At 48.5% G+C, this 22,331-nt stretch overlaps 1 protein-coding gene across 3 annotated transcripts in view; it reads right to left on the bottom strand.

Moving 5' to 3' along the window:
* Positions 1-22,331, bottom strand: part of Ndf (Nucleosome-destabilizing factor) — a 114,680-nt gene that overhangs the window by 5,148 nt on the left and 87,201 nt on the right. For all 3 annotated transcript variants that reach the window (XM_077702667.1, XM_077702668.1, XM_077702669.1), the window contains 4 exons: positions 16,692-16,793; positions 15,627-15,789; positions 14,130-14,309; positions 10,161-10,285 (listed from right to left, as the gene is read on the bottom strand). In XM_077702667.1, the coding sequence (XP_077558793.1) occupies positions 10,161-10,285; positions 14,130-14,309; positions 15,627-15,789; positions 16,692-16,793 (570 nt within the window). The remainder of the gene's footprint in view (positions 1-10,160; positions 10,286-14,129; positions 14,310-15,626; positions 15,790-16,691; positions 16,794-22,331) is intronic.

The following is a 22,331-nucleotide window of genomic DNA, read 5'->3' as shown; positions in this document are numbered from 1 at the left end:
CTGTAGCGACACCATGGCCATCATCATGAGCGCCACAATCATCATCAGCGGTGCTTGCCCGGTGGCGTCAGCAGTGACACGCGCCACAGATCGAACACGACCGAGCGCCTGGGCGGCTGCATGTCTGCACCACTCCCACTCCTGGCCGGGCTTACGCTCTCTCCAATAAAATGTAGGAGGCCACCGCACCCTACCGAGACTGCTTCCTACACAGCTATACTAGGGTACCACGAGGGTATCGACCGGACAGCACCACTTCTTTCATAGAGTTTCGTACTAATATATACTAGAGGAAAATCTAAAGCTGCAATCGCGGGCCATTGTGGGTGCCGCCATTGCAGCTATACTCGGGTACAAGTTAAGAACGGCAATGGGAGTTGCAGAGGTGCCTCATCACTGCATGGCGCAAGTGATGTGTTACAGGGAATATTTTGAACATGGCACGAGTCGTTCCTGTGATTTTTTGGACTTAATATGCTTATAAACTACCGCAGCAATAACAAACAACATACGTGAGAAAAGGCAGACGATATCACGCATTCATAGCAATCTCTTTTCAAAATGCGCGCGCCCCTTGACGTCCAGGTCCGTGGCTTAGGTGGAGTGATACCCTACACGAGCTGTTGCCGTTCTTAACTTGTTCCCGAGTATAGCAACGTTGCTCACCTACTTGGCTCGGCTTCTTTTTCGTCTCAAAGCCAAAATTAAAGGGACCCTGAAAAGCTTTGTGAAGGTGGCAATCAAATGCATTCAGGTGGTAGAACACATAACAGGGGATTTTTGAGCCAAGTGTGAGCCCCATACGTTGTACGGATAATAGTAAACAATTTTTGAAGATCGCCTTTTTCAGCCGATGAGCGCGAACTCAGTGAGCCGACCGCGGCTGACGCAACAGTGAAGGCGCAAGGCGCCTCCCGATTCGCCCAATCGCTGGCGGCGTCACTGCCATTGGCTTCCGGCTGCTCTTCCTCCTTCCTGCGCGATCTCGAGGCAAAGGCGAGTCCGCAGCGATTGACGCATGCCTAGGCGCAGGAATGTAAGTAGCGCAGAAGGGTCATTTCAGATAAGATCGAACAAAGCATGGCTGGTCGACCTCTTCAATTCGCTTGAAATTTTTTTACCTCATTCCCGCATGTATGTAATGTGTGGATTCACAAATATTTCCGGCGGAAAAAATTTTGGCCGACTGAAAAATAATTTGGAACCCACCCGCGTGGACCCCGGCTGCTACCTGCCCATGCGTCGCGGCCAAATTTAGCGACATCTAGAAAAAAATATACTAATCAGGCGGGAATGGTATATGCTTAATCTACACCTGGTGTACATTTCGCACCCAAAATATCGTTGGCTAGAAAAACATATTTTTTGTAATAAATTTCCAAATCTTGCTCAGAGCGCATTTTGTTGTGTACTTTGCGGGCCAGTATTATCGTAAGTAATGGAGCTAGAGCGTTCAAATTTGAGTGAGGGCTGCTCCTGGCAAGCACAAATAAGGGCCGTAAATATCGTGTCTGTGCACATTACAGTTAAAAAGTAAATGGCGCACAAGTGTGAAGAAAAAACTAAAACACTCCGAGTTCAGAGGCTTATTAAAAAAAAAAAAAAACTTCTTCGATTTTGCTGAAATTCTCCCCAGATGTTAACCTGTGAATGTACTTCCATGATCATTAAAAACATGTTGCATCATTTTGTTCCTGACGCGCCTAAGCGTGAGAAAAAAGCCTGGTCGGCCAGGTCTTCACAAGATCCTGAGACACGAAACAGTGAGAGCAACTTCCAGTGAATGTGCAGACATTTGATAATTTTTTGTACCAAAGGCAAACGATTACTTATTGATAGTACAGTCGAACCCCGCAACAATGAACGCCGCTTCAACGAAATTTCCGCTTCAACGAAATATTTCCAATTCCCCGTCAGCCAGCCATAGAAGTCCATGCAACAAAGTCCTCGCCACAACGAACCATTTGTCAGGCTTGCTTTCGCTTCAACGAAATTTTCGATGATTTGGGCTGGGTTTGAACAATTATTTTACAATAAAATAAGCATAGCACCAGCTATCTGTAACTTTTTATACATTCAGGACGCTTAGTTTCACCGAAAACATGCGCGGTGCAACCACACCGCAAAAAAAAAAAAAAAAAAAAAAAAAAACCATAGGCGGACGCCATTGTTTGATGGTGATAACGATGTGGCTGGCCGTCTTTACCAGAGTTACTCTGGTCTTTACATGAGGCGCAGGCCCGGTTCGCCAAGCCGGAGCTACAGCCAATCCGTATCCAGTTGAAATCGCACAAATGTGCTCCGCTGCTGGCGCGGCGCCGTCATGTATGCGTTGTGAGCAGCTGTCCTTGCCGTTTTCCTTCTAACATTCTTAATAGCCAAGAGCAAAAATCATGTTTGCATTTGGTCTTGAAGCCAAGTCATCCTATCTTAGTCATGAGCGCGCAGTTGTGTTAAATGCAAGCGCGCGCGTCTAACCTGCCAAGGTTTAGTAGCTGCCGCGCCGTGTCAGATGATAAGATAACGGCACTGCTCCTGCTACAAGTGAGAGGGGGGCTTCCGACGGCCTAGCAGCTATCTGCAAGTAATCAGCTCGGTGGACACGCCTTGTTGTACAGCAATACGTTTTGCGCCTGCATATCTTCACCCCCCTCCGTAACGCGTTCTTTGGGTGCAGTGAAAGAACAGATAACCATTGGTATGTTCGTTATCCGAATAAACATGACGTTATTGCGCGTCACTCCTTTTTCTAAACATTGTATTATGCTGCCAATGATGCGGAAGCATACGGGGCTATTTTTCTGGCCTTTCCGTGGTGTGTTGCGGCAGATTTCGCCTCAACGAATTTTCGCTTCAACGAAATTTTTCGCACGTCCCGTCAATTTCGTTGTAGCGGGATTCGACTGTATTAGAGAGAATTCAGAAGCAAAACTGAAATTTTTATGTGAATTTTGGACGAAAATAAACAATCTGCGCACCGCTAAACGAGTACTCTTCGGAGAAAAAATGGAGAAACTCCAGATTCACGCGCATTAAAAAAAAAAAAAAAAAAAAAAAAAACACACATGCTTCTTCGAGTTTTATGAAGCTTTCCACAGATATTTTCCTCTAAACGTACTTGTGTGAGCCCTAGAAATATCGTGCGTCATTCTAAGCACAGCGCGGATACAGTCGTGCGGTGGCGAAACCGCTGCAATGTATGGTGGTGAAACGCGCAATTTGAAGGTCTTCGGGTCTATTTTTATAGCTTCCTCTAGATTTCCCCAACCGCGGTCACTCTTTGTCTTACATTATCAACGCTCTTTTTTTGTGCGCACTGCTGCCGTGATGCGCTATATTTGGTTCATTTATCAGCTATTTGACAAGGTGCACGCAGTCTTGTTTTTTAACTCGCCTGGACGTAACTTTCGTTCGCCTGAAATCAAAGGTTCAACGGAAGCCCGTCCGGTCGGCAGCACACATGGCAAGTATTAAAAACGGACATCGGCCACACACGACCCCGGCGCGGGTAACGTCTCCAGGTAGCCCGCCCCTTTTCGGTCCTTCTGCGGACACACTGGTTCAATTACCGAATTAGCGACCAAACAGGAAGGCAAACGCCCTTGAGCCCGGTGGGATCCGGGACGACACATGTGGGATCTTCATTTTTTTGTTTGAGTCGAGTATTTTTTGGTCTTTTTCAACCGTATGCGGCGGCGGGGACTTGACTGACAGAAAGAGCGAAAGAGGGCCTGGAAGAAAAGGGGCTGCATGCGTTCGAATGGTTACAAGTTTTCAGTTCTGTCACACTGGGAGAGTGCCTTGCGCTGCCTCCTCACTATTTGACTACGGTCGCATTTTAATCTTCATTTCATCACTTTTTATTATTCCTTTTGGGTATTCTGATTTTATTATTCTTTTTGTATATATTTAGCTTGTTACTCAGTCTCTTTTGTCATAGTTTTGTGGTTGCAAGCGATGACGTCTGCCATGACTCTGCGCATGCCTGCTTGGCTTTAGAAAAAATCAGGCTGTGGGTAGACGACAATGACCTACTGTACTCCAAGGTGACTTATGTGAGTGATGGAGCTGCCAGTCACTTTAAAAACAGGTACCAGCTTCATGAGTTGCGAAAGAGCGACGTGCCTGAAACGCAATGGATATTCTCCGCAACAGGGCACGGAAAAAATGCCTGCGACGGAGTTGGGGGAATCGTCAAACACCAGGCGACACTTTACAACCCAAGAGAACCACTAAGAACTGCGATTCAGACGACAAAAGACATGGTTACTGTGCTGTCTGAGAAGATCAAGGGCGTTCACTTCATATACCTCGAGGAGAACGAAGTTTCCAGCTATCGCGAAACAAAAAAGGAAGAATGGCGCACAGTGCGTGCCTTTCCCGGCATACAGTCCTGGCACATGTGGCGTTTAAGGAAGTCATCAGAAGCAGATATATGCAAACTATGTGCAGCGCGGACTGTTTGTGCCCCTTTGAGGAAACTGTGAACATTGATTCAGCAAGCAACGTGTAAATAAACAGCTAGTAGCTGCACGGTATTATGGGGTGCCGATGGAACGCTGTCATTTCAAACGTTGACTTCCTTAATGTCACTTGGCTACTTTATTCTCCTTATCTCAGAAGATATCCTGCCCTTTCTACAAAATAAATAAGGGAAATCTGCAGAAAGTCACAATCGTCGTTTTATGTCTCAGCTCCTTGTGACGAGCATGCTTGACAAGGCTCTTTTGCTTTTCAGTGATCAAAATGATGCGAGTTTTTTTAATGGCTCATGCAATTAAATCAGGAGGAAAATATCCGTGGAAAGCTTTATAAAACTTGAAGAAGTGTTTTTTTTTTTTGCGCGTGAATCTGGAGTTCCTCCGTTTTTTCTTCGAAGAGTACACGTTTAGCGGTGCGCAGATTGTTTATTTTCGTTCCAAAATTCACAAATAAGCCTTTGAACTCGGAGTGTTTTAGTTTTTTCTACACACTTGTGCGCCATTTACTTTTTAGCCGTAGTGTGCACAGACACGATATTTACGGCCCTTATTGGTGCTTGCCAGGAGCAGCCCTCACTCAAATTTGAACGCTCTAGCTCCATTACTTACGATAATACTGGCCCACAAAGTACACAACAAAATGCGCTCTGCGCAAGATTTGGAAATTTATTACAAAAAATATGTTTTTCTAGCCAACGATATTTTGGGCGCGAAATGTACACCAGGCGTAGATTAAGCATAAAAATTACCATTCCCGCCTGATTAGTATATTTTTTGCTAGACGTCGCTAAATTTGGCCGCGGCGCATGGGCAGGTAGCGGCCGGGGTCCACGCGGGTGGGTTCAAAATTTTTTCCGCCGAAAATATTTGTGAATCCGCACATTACATACATGGGGGAATGAGGTAAAAAAATTTCAAGCAAATTGAAGAGGTCGACCAGGCATGCTTTGTTTGATCTTATCTGAAATGACCCAGAACAGAAGTCGAGCGTCGCGATGTCACATGGCTATTCCCAGTGTTTCCAGCTGCTTTGAAGGAAGCAGAGAGGGAGGAGGAGTCGATCGGCAAGTGGGGAGAGGTGCATTTAATTGCTTCTGGCGCAGCTAATACTGAATGTAGATAAATAATTCCAACGGCATTGCATCGCTATAGTGGTGCTACGCGACAATACAGGCCTTTTGTAACTTTTACAGAAGGCTTTTCTGGGTCCCTTTAACAACAACAAAAAAAAAAAAAAAAAGGGTAACATCTTTTTCTAGTCCATCTTTCATGAAGCTTCTAATAACCCCTGACAAATAATTTTTTTTTGGAGCTTCAATTTTATAACAAAATCAATATGAGCAATCTTTTACAGCAGTATTATTGTTTTCTTGCAGCCTGTTCATGCGCCATGCCAGGGACAAGTGGAATACATGACAGAATGCTTGCTGAAGCACGGCTCCCCTGATTTCCCTCTGGTATATATTAGTATGAAACTCTATGCTTCTCTCACTGCTGGAAGCTGTTGAATGAGCCAGTCAAGAGCCGGGCTAAGTGTCAGTCTACGCGAGCTCACGTGCTAAAGAGAAACATTTCCAGGTAGGCTGAGGGCATTCTTGCAGACTTTCAGACACTCACTTTGAGATGCAGAGTTTCTCAGGAAGCATTACGGGGACGTGCTCCTCCAAACAACTTTTTTTTTAATAATGAAGTTAGGAGGCTGAAATTTTCACAGCTTATAGAGATTGAGCTCCTCTGGTCATATATGTAATCAGATTTTGAATAGCTGCTCCGGATAAAATGTTACGCAGCATGACTTTCAGAAAAATGGCTTTTTTGTGCACACTTTTTTTTATAGTAAAAATTTTTTCTGAAACTTTTAAAATAGCCTAGGTGGTTCCTTATGAACTGCAGAGTGCACAAATCTACCTAAGAAAGCCTCATCATCATTTTCCTCACCACGAAAAAAAAAATGACTGGTAGTGTGCCTTTTTTTGTTCTGTATATTTTTGTTTTATGACCGCCAGAAATATCTAAGGACACAAATTGCATAATGAACAAGATTTGTGCACTCTACGTGTTATAATGAACATTTGTGCAAAATTTCATCCTGATACGACAACTTTAACTGGGAAAATAAGTGTGCACAAACTCAGAAAACGGACAAAAACAACAAGCTGAGAAAAACGCAATTGAAAGTTTATTTCTTTGGCAGATTCAGAAATTCTTGCTCGAACAACATGAAATTTGGTGGGGATACAGTCTGAAATGTCCACATTGAGGTACTAAAACTAGAATGCTCCTGCTGCATAAGTTGCACCCTCACGGTTTTTGCTGGGGTAGTCCTTGGTGTGGGACCGTTTCACTAGGCTGCGGCAATGGGGCTAGCCTTAGCAGTCAGCTTTGCACACATCTGCCTGATCCTCCGCTGGTCACTTGCATTGCTTAGTCTGACCAGTTCTTCTGAAGGGAAGATTCCCAGTTCTTGGAGAACTTGCTCAAAGCTAGTGTGGCCTCTGTTGAACCACAACCCTGTGAGGGCAGTGGCAGTCTCCACTACAGTGAACTGCAGGTTGTACGATAGCGTCCTGTGCCAGATGCGCAGTGCTGCTTCCGTCTCCATGGCATGGGATGAGCAGTCAACATTTTTTTCACACACAAGAGGCCTGAAAGGCTTGCCACACTTCCTCCTCTTGCTCATCAAGCTTTTGGTGGCGGCTACAAGTACAAGTAGTTTGACAGCACCTCAAAATCCAGGCAGAGACCAGTGTCAAGAGAAATGGCAGTGCTGTTGTGTCTCGTGTCTTTGCTTCTGCCAAGTACCATCAAAAATCACACTGAGGTCAGTCTGACCAGCTTGCAACGCAGTTACTTGCCTTGCTTCAGCAAGGTTGTCAGAGACGCCTTTTGTGGCCGCAACATGAACTTTCTTGGCAGTGTTGTAGAACGTCTTTTGATGCTGTGGTTTTGGTAGACCAAGAATGGCACAAAACCTGCATAGCTGATCGTGTCCGATGCCAACCGCGCGTGCAGCGAGTACCGCTTTCACATTGACGGCGAAACTATCCCGGGGAGGCCGCGAACCGGAACTGCAGAGTTCCGGTTTGCGGCCTCCGCGACCGACGGCGGCAGCGCGCTGCGACGAGTAAACAGAAGAAATCACTCCCGAAGCCACTCCCGCAGGGCACTTCTCGTTTTTGCACTTCAGTTCCAGTACCGATGCGAGGCCCTTCCGCTTGTTCGCAACCTCGACTACGACGAGTTCGCACTTCCCGCACGTCGCGCACACGGCGGCACTCAAGGTCAGTCAGAGCGCCGACTCCACAGATAACTGCACCGCTCCCGTGGCTGGCTGTCTCCTCACCTTGGAAGGCTGCCGACTTCTTCTCCGATGCGCTTATAAAGTCGATATCTTCGCTGATAAAATCAGCCCCGCCTGGTAGAGCCGCGCTTGCAACGCTTGAAGGCCCGGCGCCGTTAGGCCTCACGGTGCCGGTCGTGCCGGCATTGGCCGTGGTCGTCACAATGCTGCGCCGCTTGCGCTTTCCTTTGTACCGGCATGAAGTACGCTGCTTCCGGCGACAAAAGTCACGCTTCTCCTCACCGTTCACGATTAAAAACACACAATAAGGAAATAGAAAAGATAGCGCGAAGTAGCGAACGGAACGACGCGGGCGATGGCGGCTCACAAGCGGCAAGAGCCAATGGCGGTCCCGCTTTCGCGTCACGTGATTTAAATGCCCAGTGGGAGCTCGCAAAACAAGTGGGAAGAAACATTTTTTTTATTTTTTTTACGCGGAGATACGAAGCTGGCGAGCGGCTCAATAGAGAGAAGAAGGCTTGATCTACCTCTCTCAAGTGACCAAAATGGCGGCGAGCCACGCTGCCGTGCGGAATAAATTCTCAAACCTGGCCGAAATTTGGCTTGATTGCGCGATTTCTTGGGTCACCGCGAGTCATTCAGACACATTTTTCACTAAATTCTCGTTCGTATTTCGTTTTCATTTTTTTACCCATGAAAGAAGGATAGTCAAAGATGCTATTGCAAGGGAAAACAAAAAATCGGTATATTTCGAAAAAACCGCGTTTTTTCGACCCGCGTGTCCCCTTAAGTGTCCACAAGTTCTGCTTCTACGTCACTGCCCAATGAAGCTAGTGCATGCCCAAAGGCATTGTGCACTTTGTGCATTCAACATTCCCCAATATCGAGAAGGGCAGGGCTGCCATGGATTTTCAGCCATCTCTTTAGGCTCTTCATTACATAAGGCCCATCGCTGTAAAAAACCCAACAGGTTGTCTTTTGAAAGGTCTTCACATCATTGAGGAGAACGTCTGCTCTTGTTGATTGCAAATATTCACCAACAACTCTTTTTGTTGGTCAGAACAGTATCTCACAAGCACATCAAGATGTGGGCAGCGCTGTTTTGGAGCTGGTGCCTCATCAATGTGGATTGTGAAAAAGTGTGAAAAAGACTCCGGGTGTATTCAACTCCTGGACTACAATGTCCTTAACAAAAGGGAAGGGCCCAATACACCAGACACCATGTAAGAAACTTTCTTTCTGCTGCACTACTAGTTTTTGGCAATCTGCGAGTCAGTGAACATTAGTGGAAAAATAGCACAAGAAAAATGGCAGTATTACATTTAATTTCATTTTCGTTCCCTGGAGAAACCGCCATTATTACCCTGCGCCTGGTTTGGAACAGAAGTAGAGCAGGATGACCCCCTTGGCACAGCTTGAGCAATTGGCGCGCAGTGATGCCACCACCTCCCATGCTCTCCTGCTAAGCATTCTTTTTTCCCTCCTTACCACCGATGTTCCCGGGGCTGCTGCACGTTTCGCTTCTTCTGGAAATGCTTCCAGAGAAAGCAAAGGTGTGCTGCTTCCTGCCAGTGTTCTATGGAGAGGCCCTTCATGAAGCTGCACTATGATCGGTATTCTGCTGGGTGTGGCTGCGCAGTAGATGGTCCGCCCCTTTTATTAGGCTAAATAGGAGCGCACCGGTGGTCAGGAAAACCCACGTTAGAACCAGTCCTGTGCTACATGCGGTCATGTTACACGTGGCCTGCACTGTTCTACGTGGCCTGCACTGTGGCCTGCACTGATTCTACACATGATTTTTTGGATAATATTAGCAGCACCAACTCCGAGGACGACTTTTCGTCTTTGGATTTCAGCACTGAAAATGACAGGCCACCAAACCGCCCCAGTACCTGATACCCCTGTTCAACACAAGCCTCAGAAATTGCAAAAGTACTAAGTTCCTCAAGCATTTTTTGCAGGTGTTCCGCAGACTGAGGGAGAGATTTCGTAACGCTTATGCACGGGCAAATCGATTTCAAGGGTCTCCTCCAATGGAGGCTCGAGTGGAGGAAGGACTCGAAATACCAGGGTTTGTCTTCTGCAAATTAAAAATACCTCCAGTATTCTCTGTTCGTCCTTAATCCCCCTCAAGCTTCCAGATTGACACCCTACAGACATGCTGTATTGGGGCCAAAATTACGCAGAAGGCCTGTGGTATCCTAGTGCGCAAGGGGAAGCGGCAGACATTCATAAGCCCCTCGAACAGACGCAGCTGTGCTGAAGCACATGCTGCCATTGGTGAACCCCTGCCATAACACAAACGCCCAGTGCATGTGGTAAACAGTATCCTCGGCCACTGCGGCTGCCACAAGGGAGCGGCAGCAGCGAGTGCCCACCTCGTTGGCGGCGGCCGTGACGGGCAGGGGCTGCTCCAGCTGGTCCCCGATGCTGATGGCCAGGCACAGGTCCTTCTGCAAGTGCTGCAGGGGCATGCTGGTGGCAAAGGTGCCCTCGATGATGGCTGCAACGAGCAAGGGAAACCACCACCAATCTTCCTCCAACCGCCACCAAGCCATGGCACAAACGTGCCAAGCAGTTTGAAGCTGCCACAAAGTGTATTAAAAGTACACGGGCACTATCCTGATTCAGCTTACACTTTTTCAGCCAGTTCACAATTAGTTCGGCGCAAGTGCAGAACTGGTGCTGCACTTTTTTCATTTGCTCAGAGGTAAAACAGGGTACATGGGCATGGGAGCAGTCCTGGAAGCAGACAAAATTGCCTTTTGTACCAGGCCTGGTGCAGCCAGAAAGGCCGCTGGCACAGGCTGCTGTGCCAGCCACCCGCCAATTAAGGTTAATCTCGTTATCTACTGTATTAGACATTCTACTACCGTATTTACTCGCGTAATGAATACACTTTTTTCCCCATAATACAGAAGCGAAGAAGTTGGGGGTGCGTTTATTATGCGGGGCAATTTTCTGGAAACCTTTTTGGAGTGACGAAAAAAGGACGCATCGAGAGAAAAAAAAAAAAAAAAAAAAAAAAAAAAAAAAAAAGCATTAGATAACATACCTTTCGTGTATATATACGTGACACAATTGGTAAACAGCGTTTTTATTGAACTACACTTCTTCGTTTGTCAAGGTTTCACTTAGCCAATTTCGAAATGCCTAACGGCAGTGCGGTTCCCATACTCTAGATCCTTTAGCTTAAAACTGGCCGTGTAACTGGCATTTCGGCCCATCGCCGACTGCAAAGTGCACGACGAGCAGAAAAGGAAGTAAGTAACAACAACACAATCACGAAGAAAAGTAAGGCTAGATGCTCACCCGACTGAGCCGACTGAGCGTCGTTGTGATTGGCATTCCCACAACACCGCGCCGGAGTGTTTGTTCGTTTTTACTCCGACAAACGGCTCTAGGTTCCATGCGGTGTCATCATCAGTGGGAGCAAGTGAACCGGGAAAGCTACAGTACGGCCATTCGTGGGGCTGCACGGTTGAAAAGTTGTGGGTGCGTTTATTACGTGGGGACAAAAATAAGGCTAATTTGGCGACCTAAGTTCGGGGTGCGTTCATTATGCGAGTGCGTTCGTTACACGAGCAAATACGGTATGCACTAGGACCTACTCCAAACCAGAAACGCAGTTCTTGCACTACACCTGGAAGTTTACAATATGCGGAGTTTTCTACCTTGGGCCCCAGCGAGTGCCCTGCGTTATCACAGTTCAAAGAGTCATGCATAGAGTCGAAGGGGAGCAGATAACAGGCCTTACTTTGTGTCTGGTAGACGGCAGCGTTACGCGAACTCATGGTGGAATTTTGCAAAAGAAGGCGTTTGCTTGCATTTTTTCTATCAAACAGTGGTTTCAGTGCGTGCAAAGAGGAACGTATCTTTGTCTTCGTTTGTCATGGGGTTGTGAGAGTTGACGAATGTACGCCATTGATTACGTAACGAGAGCTTGTTAGAATGTACGATTAATGCTGCCCCATTCCTTACATAAGCAAAGCTAACCTCAACGTTCGCAAGCTAAAATGAGTAGTTATTTCACAACACAGGCAAACCGAATTAGAAAGCGAGGGCAAAGCATCCAATACCCCTTTTGTTTAGTACATGTAGCTACGCTTGTAAAAAATTTTCGACCAACTATAAGTTCACTTTCAATAAACTGCAACCTTGTATACGAATCTGTTTGCGGTGTGACACAAAAACACTTCAATCACTTTCGGCCATTTCCCATAGATTGTGGCGCAGCGGCTGGCACCGGCAAACAAATAAATCCAAGGTTCGGCAAGAGCACGCGGCCTTACAGCTAAGCAAAAGCCAACTGCCATAGGCGCTCCTAGCTCTGATGAAACCGAAACCAGAGTCGCATTGAAAACGAAAACATAATGTTTCAGCCAAGTTTTCGGGAATGTGGCATCATGGCAGTCATATCTCGCTGCTCAGTTCGGGCTCTGCAGCCCAGGATGGCGCTGAAAAACGAGTTTGGCGCAATACGCAATAGGGGTGGTTCAGGGCAGGAAAACGGGTTTGACGTCAATGGCACAAATGGCGCAGCTGTTCCACCCGTCTGCTTCTGAACCTCCTTTCTTGGGAGCGCAGGGAAGGCTGTGAACTTATCCTGCATTCTCCACACCGTTGGCAAATAGAAGATAAACACATGCAGGCACTACATGCTGCACTCAACAACTGAGTAGGCAAGTGCGGCCAAACCGAAGACACCTCCTTTCTCCAGCTTGATCACAGGATTACCGTATTTACCCGATTCTAACGCGCCCCCGATTCCAACGCGCACCCGCTTTTCCTGGCAAAAAAACGAAAAAACTTGCACCTCCGATTGTAACGCACACGGGACTTTGTGACCCAGACAAACGAATGCTAGAGAAACGGGCGATTTATTTCCCGAAGTAATCTCACTCATCTCACTCCTCGTCGCTCTCCGCTGACAACAGCTCGGCCTCGGTGCCTTCAAGTGCGTTCGCGATGCCACACTTTTGAACGAACGTTCAACCATGGTCTATGGGATCGTGGCCCACGCATCGCACGCCCATCCCGAGAGCTTCTCCAGAGATGCACGCTTCAGCCGACCGCTCGTTTTGAACGCGTGGGAGCCGCTGCTGCCATTGCTGTTATCAAGCGCGCAAGTGAAACGATTGGACGATTTGTGGGAACTCCGATAGAAAAGCCTAGGCGCCTAGGCTTGCTGCGTCCGAAAAATCGTTGCTAAAAGCTTTGGCGCCATCCTGAGATGGCGATGGCGATGGGTGGGACGAAATCCCCGCTGCTACGGCAGTTTCGGTTTTGTATCCGATTCTAACGCGCATGCGATTTTTCGGCCTATTTTTTCGGAAAAAAAGTGCGCGTTAGAATCGGGTAAATACGGTAGTGCCTCTGCAGACTGCAGTGGTGGAGGCACTGAAGGGCTGGGGGAGAAGAGGGTACAAAGGGTGCCACCAGTCAGCAGTGCGTGTAGCGCACCGCTGGGCAAACTTTGCTCCTGACACAGCCAAAAAAGCCTGCTTCCCACTCATTATAGTTCATGGCCCCTTTTTCAATTATAACAAGTATTCAATTATAAGTATCAAGATTGGTTAAAGATTCATCTCTCCCTGTACATGCTGCAATAAGCCAGTATATCAAAAGATCATACAATGAAAGCTTGTTAATTTGAACTTCAATAATTCAAATCTAGCATAATTTGAACAGTAAGGTTCGGTCTGGCCAAACTCTATAGAAGACTACGTATAAACTAAGGCCGTTAATTCAAACACGAGTACGTTCCACCACGGTTAATCTGAACACCAGCAGCTTCATGCTAGAGGCACGTGGGCAAGCAATGCTCCCAGTACTCACACACGATGTTCCAATGCCTCAGGAAAGGAGGGTTTAGCTACTCAGAACAGAGAAGCTAAATTGGGCAAAAACAATCTTAAACCCCCATGGAGGTTGTTTCGGCAAGCGTTATCTTTGTGGGCTACGTTGATGCGTGTCCGTATGCCATGGTGTGTGGTGCGGTGGCAGACCAGGACATTTCTCAAGTCAGCAGCGCTGATCTGTCGCCACCCGTGACGAGGAGGAAAAGGTGGACAAAGTATCAGTGCGGTTGTAGTCAAGGCCGGGATGAATGCTGCCTGTCTCTTCTTCAGTTTTCAAGAAAATCGAAAGGAGGCCTTATGAAACATAAGCTTGTTGAAACAAAAAGTGCTGGACCTCACCTTCAAGGTCAAAAGGAAGCCTGTAATCTCGAACTTTTGCTAGTACCATTGTTATTCTTCACTTCCATTAGTTCAACCTTCCATTAATTTGAACTGAGATGGCTCCTCCTTGCAGTTTCAATTCGTGAGCTTTTACTGGGTACCAACCCTGGCCCTTCTGGCTGACCAGCTGGGAGTTGAGGTCGCCCAGCTCGAGGATCTCGAGCAAGTCCTTCTGGGAGAGCTCAGCGCGGTCGCACAGCGCCATGGCCTCCGCCAGGCCTGCCAGCGTCGTGCCCAGCAGCATGCTCAGGATGAGGCTCATCTTGCAGCCGTTGCCCACCTCCCCTGTGGGCAGGAGGAGGAGGGCAGGGAGAAACAGAAGTAAGCGCCAGTAATCGTAGTTCGAAAGCATTGGACATGGCAGAGACAAGCTTTGGTATATTCATACCGAATCATACTCACGTAGGGAAAAGAGGCCAGCGATTTGCCACACAGTTTTTATTCGCACGCGTGTACGCAGAAGGGAAGGGCAGCCAGGTAATCTACAGCCGGTCAGGCTCTCACATAAAATTCAGTCCAACACAATTAAAACAGATCTGGGCAATGCATCTGTCACTTGAGAACTTTGCAATTCAAATAGCATAGAAAATGCTTTAAGGGAAGATGCAGGCCATAAAAGCAACTTTTCCCCTTGTTTCTGTTTGTATTATCATTTCGAACATTGAGGTTTGGCAGTGGAAAAATTTGAGCGAAGATTCTAACCAGAAGTTGGAGAAATGCACCTTACTTGCACCAACCTCAAAAAGCTGGTGTTATTTCCATTTGTGTATCTCAAGGCAGCCGTGCTGCCTGCCGTCTACAGCCACTCAAGGGAGTAGAGTTGGCCAAGCCCTCTCATGAACACAATGATAGGAGCGCGCAAAAGAAGAACAGAGAGCATGAAAGCTTTTCGTTGGGCACCCAACCATGGTGTTTGAATCGTGTGGGATGTGACTTGGTACTGTAGGCAATGCAGTGCCCACTTTATTGCTTATATGCGAGACAAATACCACTGGAAAGCGTCTACGGGTCTAATGAATCTGACTTAACATGCATCAGAGGCCGGCGGCAATGAAAAACAACCTGCCGCTTAAAAGGCCTCACTGCAGCATTAGCGACAACAAGATGGACGCTGCCGCAAACTTTGCCCCCACTTCTCTGGGTACAGTTATTTAAAAACAAAAGAAGGCGAGTCAGCGATCGCCATGCCCATATAGTGCTGTGCGACCTGGACGTGTTGACAGCACTTCTGGCTGATGCAACCAAAAATGATAGGCACCTATAACAAAATGAACATAACTACTGCCCAGCCTGCACATCAAAATTTGGACAGTAAAAAAGTGGGCAAAAAAAAAAAAAAAAAAAAACCCTTCATTTTGCTATCACATATACAAAAATTGTTTCTGTGGCAAGAAGTTTGAAGTAACGTTAACTAACCTTAAACTGCAGTTACAATGTTAATGCGGCTTGCAGTGACAAAAGCGTTTACAATATGTACGGCAGGTTCAGTGAACCATGCACTAAACTGGCTACTAAGCAATCCCGGGGTTTTCCCAACACTAGAAGCCAAAAAGGCCCGGCACTACTGATGTAAGCACTGCGCTTTGACAGAGTGCAACCCACCTAGGTAGAAGGCATGCCTGCCAATAGCCTCGAAGCAGCTGGCACAGTCATTGAACAGTGACCGGTTTCCGGCAGCAAGGATGATCAGCGTGCCTTCTTCGGCGGGCTTCTTGGAGCCGGACACAGGCGCTTCCAGATACCGGCCGCCCCTCAACAGGATTGCCTGGAAATGAGGAAACCAATCCAGTGAGTGAATGGTGTTTTGCCCACAGGCAGGAAGAATACACTTCCCAAGCACGCCTGGAGTCGTACACAGTGAGGGCTACAGTGTGTTTAGGTAAACTTCAAGAACAGCAAGATTGCTGCGTTAGGACTAGCCTCCATTCAGTAATCATGTGTTCACTGCAGAGGCTACAGACCACCCACAGAGTCGATCTCAACCTCAAGACAAATAGGTTGTAATGCAGATTCACTTTTACACAATGTAAGCAGTATTGATGTTGAAACTGAGCATCTTAACTACAGATCAAGCATCTATACAGTTCACGGCAGTCTTCTGGTGGAGGAAGTTAGGACTTTGGGACACTATTGTGCTGCAAATTTCAGGGAAGCTTTTGGCCAGAATGCCCTCGTCAAAGGACCGTGCTTGGTGCAGTGTGGGTGGCGGAAAACCCACACAAATCCCTCTGATGCCTTGCAAAGCCATTTTCACATTAGGCAGCTGTTTTGACACCTTTCCCCAGTTGCCAAGGTTGTATCGAAGCCGGAGTGCTCACACAACTGCAGACTCCCGTTCCAACTTAACCCCAAGGATGCGAGAGATTTAGGGGCTGCGAATGTGCACCCTATGCCATCTTTAGGTGAAAAGTCTAACAAAGCTGCGTGTAACAAAGCAAATTTTTGTGGAACTAGTGAAGCAGCAGCTTTACCACTGAACACGTGGTTATGACTATGCTTGCAATACATTTTCCACACAAGTTTGCGATAGGCACAACAAACGTTCAGCCTTAATGGTTTCGTACTTAGAAGATCCGCAAAAAATGGATAGAAGGTACGGCTGTCAATGCACTCACTGCCCCAGATGAGAGAACAGTTTTTGTCTGCACTCAGTTGAACCGTGCTTACTTCTGATATGTCCTGCGATGTCTCTGGGTCTATCGATGTCATCTCAACGTAGCCCTTGTTGTCGCTGATTCCTTGCAAGACTCCACAGTTCCCAAACACCATCTAAGTGAAGAAAGAAAGAACACGCTTAGCATCAAATACCAGTGCTGCACTTTCTATAATGTGCAAAGTTTTTGTATTGACTTGCTAAACGTAAAATGTCAAAAAACAGAAAATACGCAGTGTAAGTAGGGTTGTTCGTTTTTGGTTTATATATTTTTTGAAATCAAAGGGAGGGGGTTTAAAGATTGGGTGCTACAGAAAATCGGGGAGAAATTGAGTTATGTTGTAAAGCCATTCTGAAATTGTTTTTTTTTTAAAAATTAAATCTACAGATGTACTATGTAATAATACACTATGTTTTATCGGTAGGTACTACAAGCTCCTTATTTCTAATGCGCTAAGATTGGTGTTTGTTTCGAGCTAGTAATCTGGAGGACATCGAGGTTTTCTAGCAAATACTCTCAGCAATATGGTGTTTCTTTGGAAATGAATCAGTAATGATGACAGTAAAGAGCATTGATGACTATTAAGAAATTAAACATTTTACTTCCACAAAGCTGGCCATCGATTTTTCTACCCATCCTTGTTTACATACATTATCATCTGCGCGCACAATATGTCCGCCTCCATTCGAGACCTGTCCAATCGGTGAACATATCTCAGCTGGGAGAAAGTCCTCGTGACATCACTGCCTCAATCTGCTAGGCACAACAATGCCACTGGAGCACCTGCCAGCCTGGGGTAGTGAGCGAGCGGCAGAGTCATGCTAATACTCAATGAGCTCTAACGCTGTGTTTGTGGGGCTTGCTAGTTTTAGGTTCTGGTTGAGAACGGCGGACCTTCAGCCCGCAATTGTGCAGATTGCTACTTTGAAAAGGTTCACCCACGGAGAAATCGAGTTAAAATCAAATCTCCTGAAACATGTCTGGGGTGTATATATTTGGTCAAATCGGGCTTCACTTGAAAATGAACAACTCTAAGTACAGTCAAACCTCGATGTAATGAACTTTAATGTAACGAACCACGGAATTTTTTTTGTAACTTCAAGTTTACGCATACCATAATGCCGCGAACCATACCTTGGGTTTGTTTATTTGTGTTTTGCTTTTACCGCCCGGCTGCGCCGGTCTGTGTTATCTCTGCGCCAAGGGAAGCGCGTGTTCCATTCTTTCTTTCTGTGCCGCATGTGTTATCTGTTGTGATAGGGAGAGCATTCCGATCTAACGTGAACAGCCCAGAATAATCTTCTTGGATCTACTATGTTCTCGATGCGAATCGACGTTTCGAGAACCACGCGCGCCAAAAGATAAAAAGCCTGCAGTGCGGACGCCGGGGCATTCGATTCGACGTCACCGCTGCTTCGCCGCCTCTGTATTCTTTTGAGTTGTTAGGGGAGCACAAGTTCGCTCCAATAAACGTGTTTGTCATTCAACACCACTGCATCGTCCTTGTCTTCGTGACATCTGGTGGAGGTGCTGGGTACGCACCCTTCATGCCCACTACAACCTCGAAAAGCCGCCAAGCCAGTCCAACAAGAGCCAGCCCCCGCCTGCAAGATTTACCGCCCGAGTTCGGTCTTCTGCCAGAAGGGCCCAAGAGAAGGAACGCTGCAACCAACACCATGGTGCAAGAAACAACGTCGCCAATCATCCTGCAGCAGCCCCGAGAACCGCCATCGTTCCGGGGAGCCCCCGCTGAAGACCCCGAAGAATGGTTGGAGAAGTTGGAGCGCGTCCGCATCTTCAACAGGTGGGACGATGAAGAAACGTTCCGGCATGTCTTCTTTTACTTAGAAGATGCTGCTCGAACTTGGTTCGAGAACCATGAGAGCTCTTTGACCGACTGGACTCAATTCAAGAGGGAGTTCCTTAAGACCTTCACTACCGTGGTGAGAAAAGAGCGAGCCGCGCTTTTGCTTGAAACTCGAACGCAGCACCCCAACGAAGGAGTCGTGATTTTCGTTGAGGAGATGAAGCGACTTTTTCGTCGTGCGGACCCTGAAATGACCGAGGAAAAGAAGCTCAGGTTTCTAATGCGAGGAGTGAAGCAAGAGCTTTTTGCTTGTCTAGTCCGTAACCCTCCGAAGACAGTGGCCGAATTCGCGTCTGAGGCGGCCGTGATGGAGAAGACGCTAGAAATTCGAACCAGGCAGTACGACCGCCCCGTCAACGCGCTGTTCTCGGAGACCATCGGTGCTGCAAATGGAAGCTCCGATACATTGCGAGAGACCATCCGAGCAGTGGTCAGGGAGGAGCTTCGGAAGCTTTTTCCAACGACGCCGCAACCTCAAGTGGCTTCCCTGACCGACGTAATCCGAGAAGAAGTCCAAAACGCACTGGGAACTTCTACGCCGTCGGAAGCACCCCGCGAACCACAAGCCATGACCTACTCCTCGGCTGTTCGTCAACCCCGCCCTGCTCCAACCCGTCGTCAAGAGGCTGAGCCATACCGCCGTCCAACGCCGCCCGCCCGACGCCCTGTAGACCAATACCAGACGCCAAGGAAGACCGACGTGTGGCGAACGCCCGACAATCGCCCGCTGTGCTACCACTGCGGAGAGGCCGACCACATCTACCGTCGCTGTCCCTACAAGAGGCTCGGTTTGCGAGGGTTCTCCGTCGACGCCCCACGCCCCCGATACGGCCAGCGCCCTGCTGAGATCGAAGAATACCTCTCCAACACCAACCGAGGACCAGCCCGCTTCAACCGTTCACCGTCGCCCTACCCGTCTCAGTCACCAAACCGCCGCAGCACTGCTGACTTCTCACGTGGAAAGTCCCCCAGCCCACGCGGGGGAAACTAAAAGCAGCAACTTCGGGAGGTAAAGTTGCACAACGGCGGAAAAATGAAAACCCTCCAACGACGCAGCGACTAGCTGAAGACCATCATTCACGACATGCCCTCATCCCGACGACCCGACCTAGCCCTAACGAGACTCCTGAACACGACGACAGCTACACGGCGCGACGCGTACCCGACCTGACCAAGACGTCCGTTGAGAAGACGACGACAACGACGATGCACAGTGCCCGACCATCAACACGTACAAGCAGAGATACGACGCCCCGACGAACCCGCAACTCGAGGACGACTGCATCTGACGTCAAGGTGTCCATCGACGGCTTTGACGTAGTCGCCCTCGTAGACACGGGAGCTGACTATTCGGTAATGAGCGGACCATTTGCGTCTAAACTGAAGAAAGTTATGACCAGATGGGACGGTCCGCACATACGCACAGCAGGAGGCCACCTCGTGACGCCAAGTGGAACGTGCACATCGCGCGTCACCATAGACGGCACAACGTACCCTGCGGCGTTCGTCGTTCTGCCTAACTGCTCCCGCGACGTGATTCTCGGAATGGACTTTTTGACGGACAACGGCGCAATAATTGATCTGCAGACCAAGTCGATAACATTTTCCTCCAATCACTCCACGACGCCGCAGCCGAACCCCGATCACCGTGCTGCTGTCAGGATCGCCGACGATCACATCACCCTGCCACCCCGCGCAAGCTTGATGATCGCCGTCTACTGTGAGGATGCTGCTTCTGACATCGACGCTATCGTAGAGAGTGATCGAAGGTTGCTTCTCGACCGCGGTGTCTCCGTCGCAAGAGGCATTGCGCACTTTAAGCAACGCCAATCTCACGTTTTGGTCACTAATTTCACCGAAGAGTACCAGCATTTAAACAAGGGAGCTGCAATTGCGTTCCTCGAAGAAACGCAAGAAGCAAGTGATGTGATCGCAGTCGCCGACTTTGAACGCACACCCGTAGAAACATTCAAGCTCCCGCAGCCATTCGACGTGAATCCGGCGCTACCGCAAGAACAACGGAAAAAATTATTGGCTTTGCTGCGTCGCTATAGCGAATGTTTTTCGTCGAGCGCAAAACTACGTCAGACCCCTCTAGCCAAGCACCGAATAATAACCGAAGATGGAGCCCGACCTACCCGACAGTCACCGTACCGCGTCTCTTCACACGAACGGGAAGCCATCCGGACTCAAGTCGACGACATGCTGAGCGATGACATTATACAGCCATCGAAAAGCCCCTGGGCTGCGCCCGTCGTACTCGTAAAGAAAAAAGACGGCACATTAAGGTTTTGCGTTGACTACCGGCGACTGAACAAAATCACGAAAAAGGACGTGTACCCCCTCCCCCGAATCGACGACGCCCTCGACCACCTCTGCCACGCGAAGTACTTCTCATCGATGGACCTGAAGACCGGCTACTGGCAAATTGAAGTGGACGAGAGAGACCGAGAGAAGACTGCATTTATAACCCCAGACGGCCTATACGAGTTCAAGGTGATGCCGTTTGGGCTGTGCACAGCACCAGCGACATTTCAAAGAGTCATGGACACTGTGCTAGCTGGCCTTAAGTGGCACACCTGCCTCGTATACCTCGACGACGTAGTGGTATTCGCCCGGACTTTCGACGAACACCTTGCAAGGTTGGAGTCTGTACTCGAGGCCATTCGTACGTCGGGGTTGACGCTGAAGCCTGAAAAGTGCCGTTTCGCATACGGGGAACTCAAGTTCTTGGGCCACGTCGTCAACGCCGCGGGAGTCCTACCTGACCCGGCAAAAACTTCAGCTATCGCGAACTTCCCTAGGCCGAAAGACAAGAAGGGCGTGCGGAGATTTCTCGGGCTGTGCGCATACTACCGGCGCTTCGTCGCAAACTTCGCACGCATTGCAGAGCCACTCACGCGCTTGACGAAAGATAGCACCCCTTTCAGCTGGGAAAACGACCAAGAAAAAGCATTCGGCGAGCTGCAAAAACGCCTGCAAAGCCCGCCCGTGCTCGCTCATTTCGACGGAAATGCCGAAACGGAAATGCATACGGACGCCAGTGATATAGGCTTGGGTGCCGTCCTTGTCCAAAAGCAAAGCGGCTGCGAAAGGGTAATCGCCTATGCTAGCCGTGGTCTGTCGAAGGAGGAGAAAAACTATTCTGCCTCTGAGAAAGAGTGCCTGGCTATTATATGGGCGATTTCAAAATTTCGCCCATACGTGTATGGAAGGCCATTCAAGGTTGTAACAGACCACCATGCGCTGTGTTGGCTCGCCAATTTGAAGGACCCCTCTGGCCGTCTTGGGCGGTGGAGCTTGCGCCTGCAGGAGTTCGACGTTACAGTCGTTTATAAATCCGGCAGGAAACACTCCGACGCCGACTGCCTGTCCCGCGCCCCCGTCGACCCACCACCAGAAGACTCTGATGAAGACAGCGCGTTCTTCGGGATCGTGACGGAGAGCGACCTAGCCGCCCAGCAGCGTGCCGACCCCGACTTACGCGTCATAATCGAGTACCTCGAGGGATGCGACGTTGCCGTTCCTAGGACCTTCAAACGCAGCTTACCAGCATTCAGCCTGAGAAACTCCGTCCTTGTGAAGAAGAATTTCAGCCCCGGAACAAGAGCGAATTACCTTCTCGTCATCCCCGCGGACCTTCGTGACGAAATTTTGGAAGCGTGCCACGACGACCCGTCTTCCGGACATCTGGGCACAGCCCGCACTATCGGAAAAATCAAGGCGAGGTACTACTGGCCCGGCCTTACCTCTGACGTCACCCACTACGTCCGGAGCTGCCGTGAC

Source organism: Haemaphysalis longicornis, unplaced genomic scaffold (assembly GCF_048455015.1).
Source record: "Haemaphysalis longicornis isolate Haplotype H1 unplaced genomic scaffold, Haemaphysalis longicornis Haplotype H1 scaffold_3, whole genome shotgun sequence".
Classification (NCBI taxonomy): Eukaryota; Metazoa; Arthropoda; class Arachnida; order Ixodida; family Ixodidae; genus Haemaphysalis; species Haemaphysalis longicornis.
This window is presented reverse-complemented; position numbering and strand designations above follow the sequence as displayed.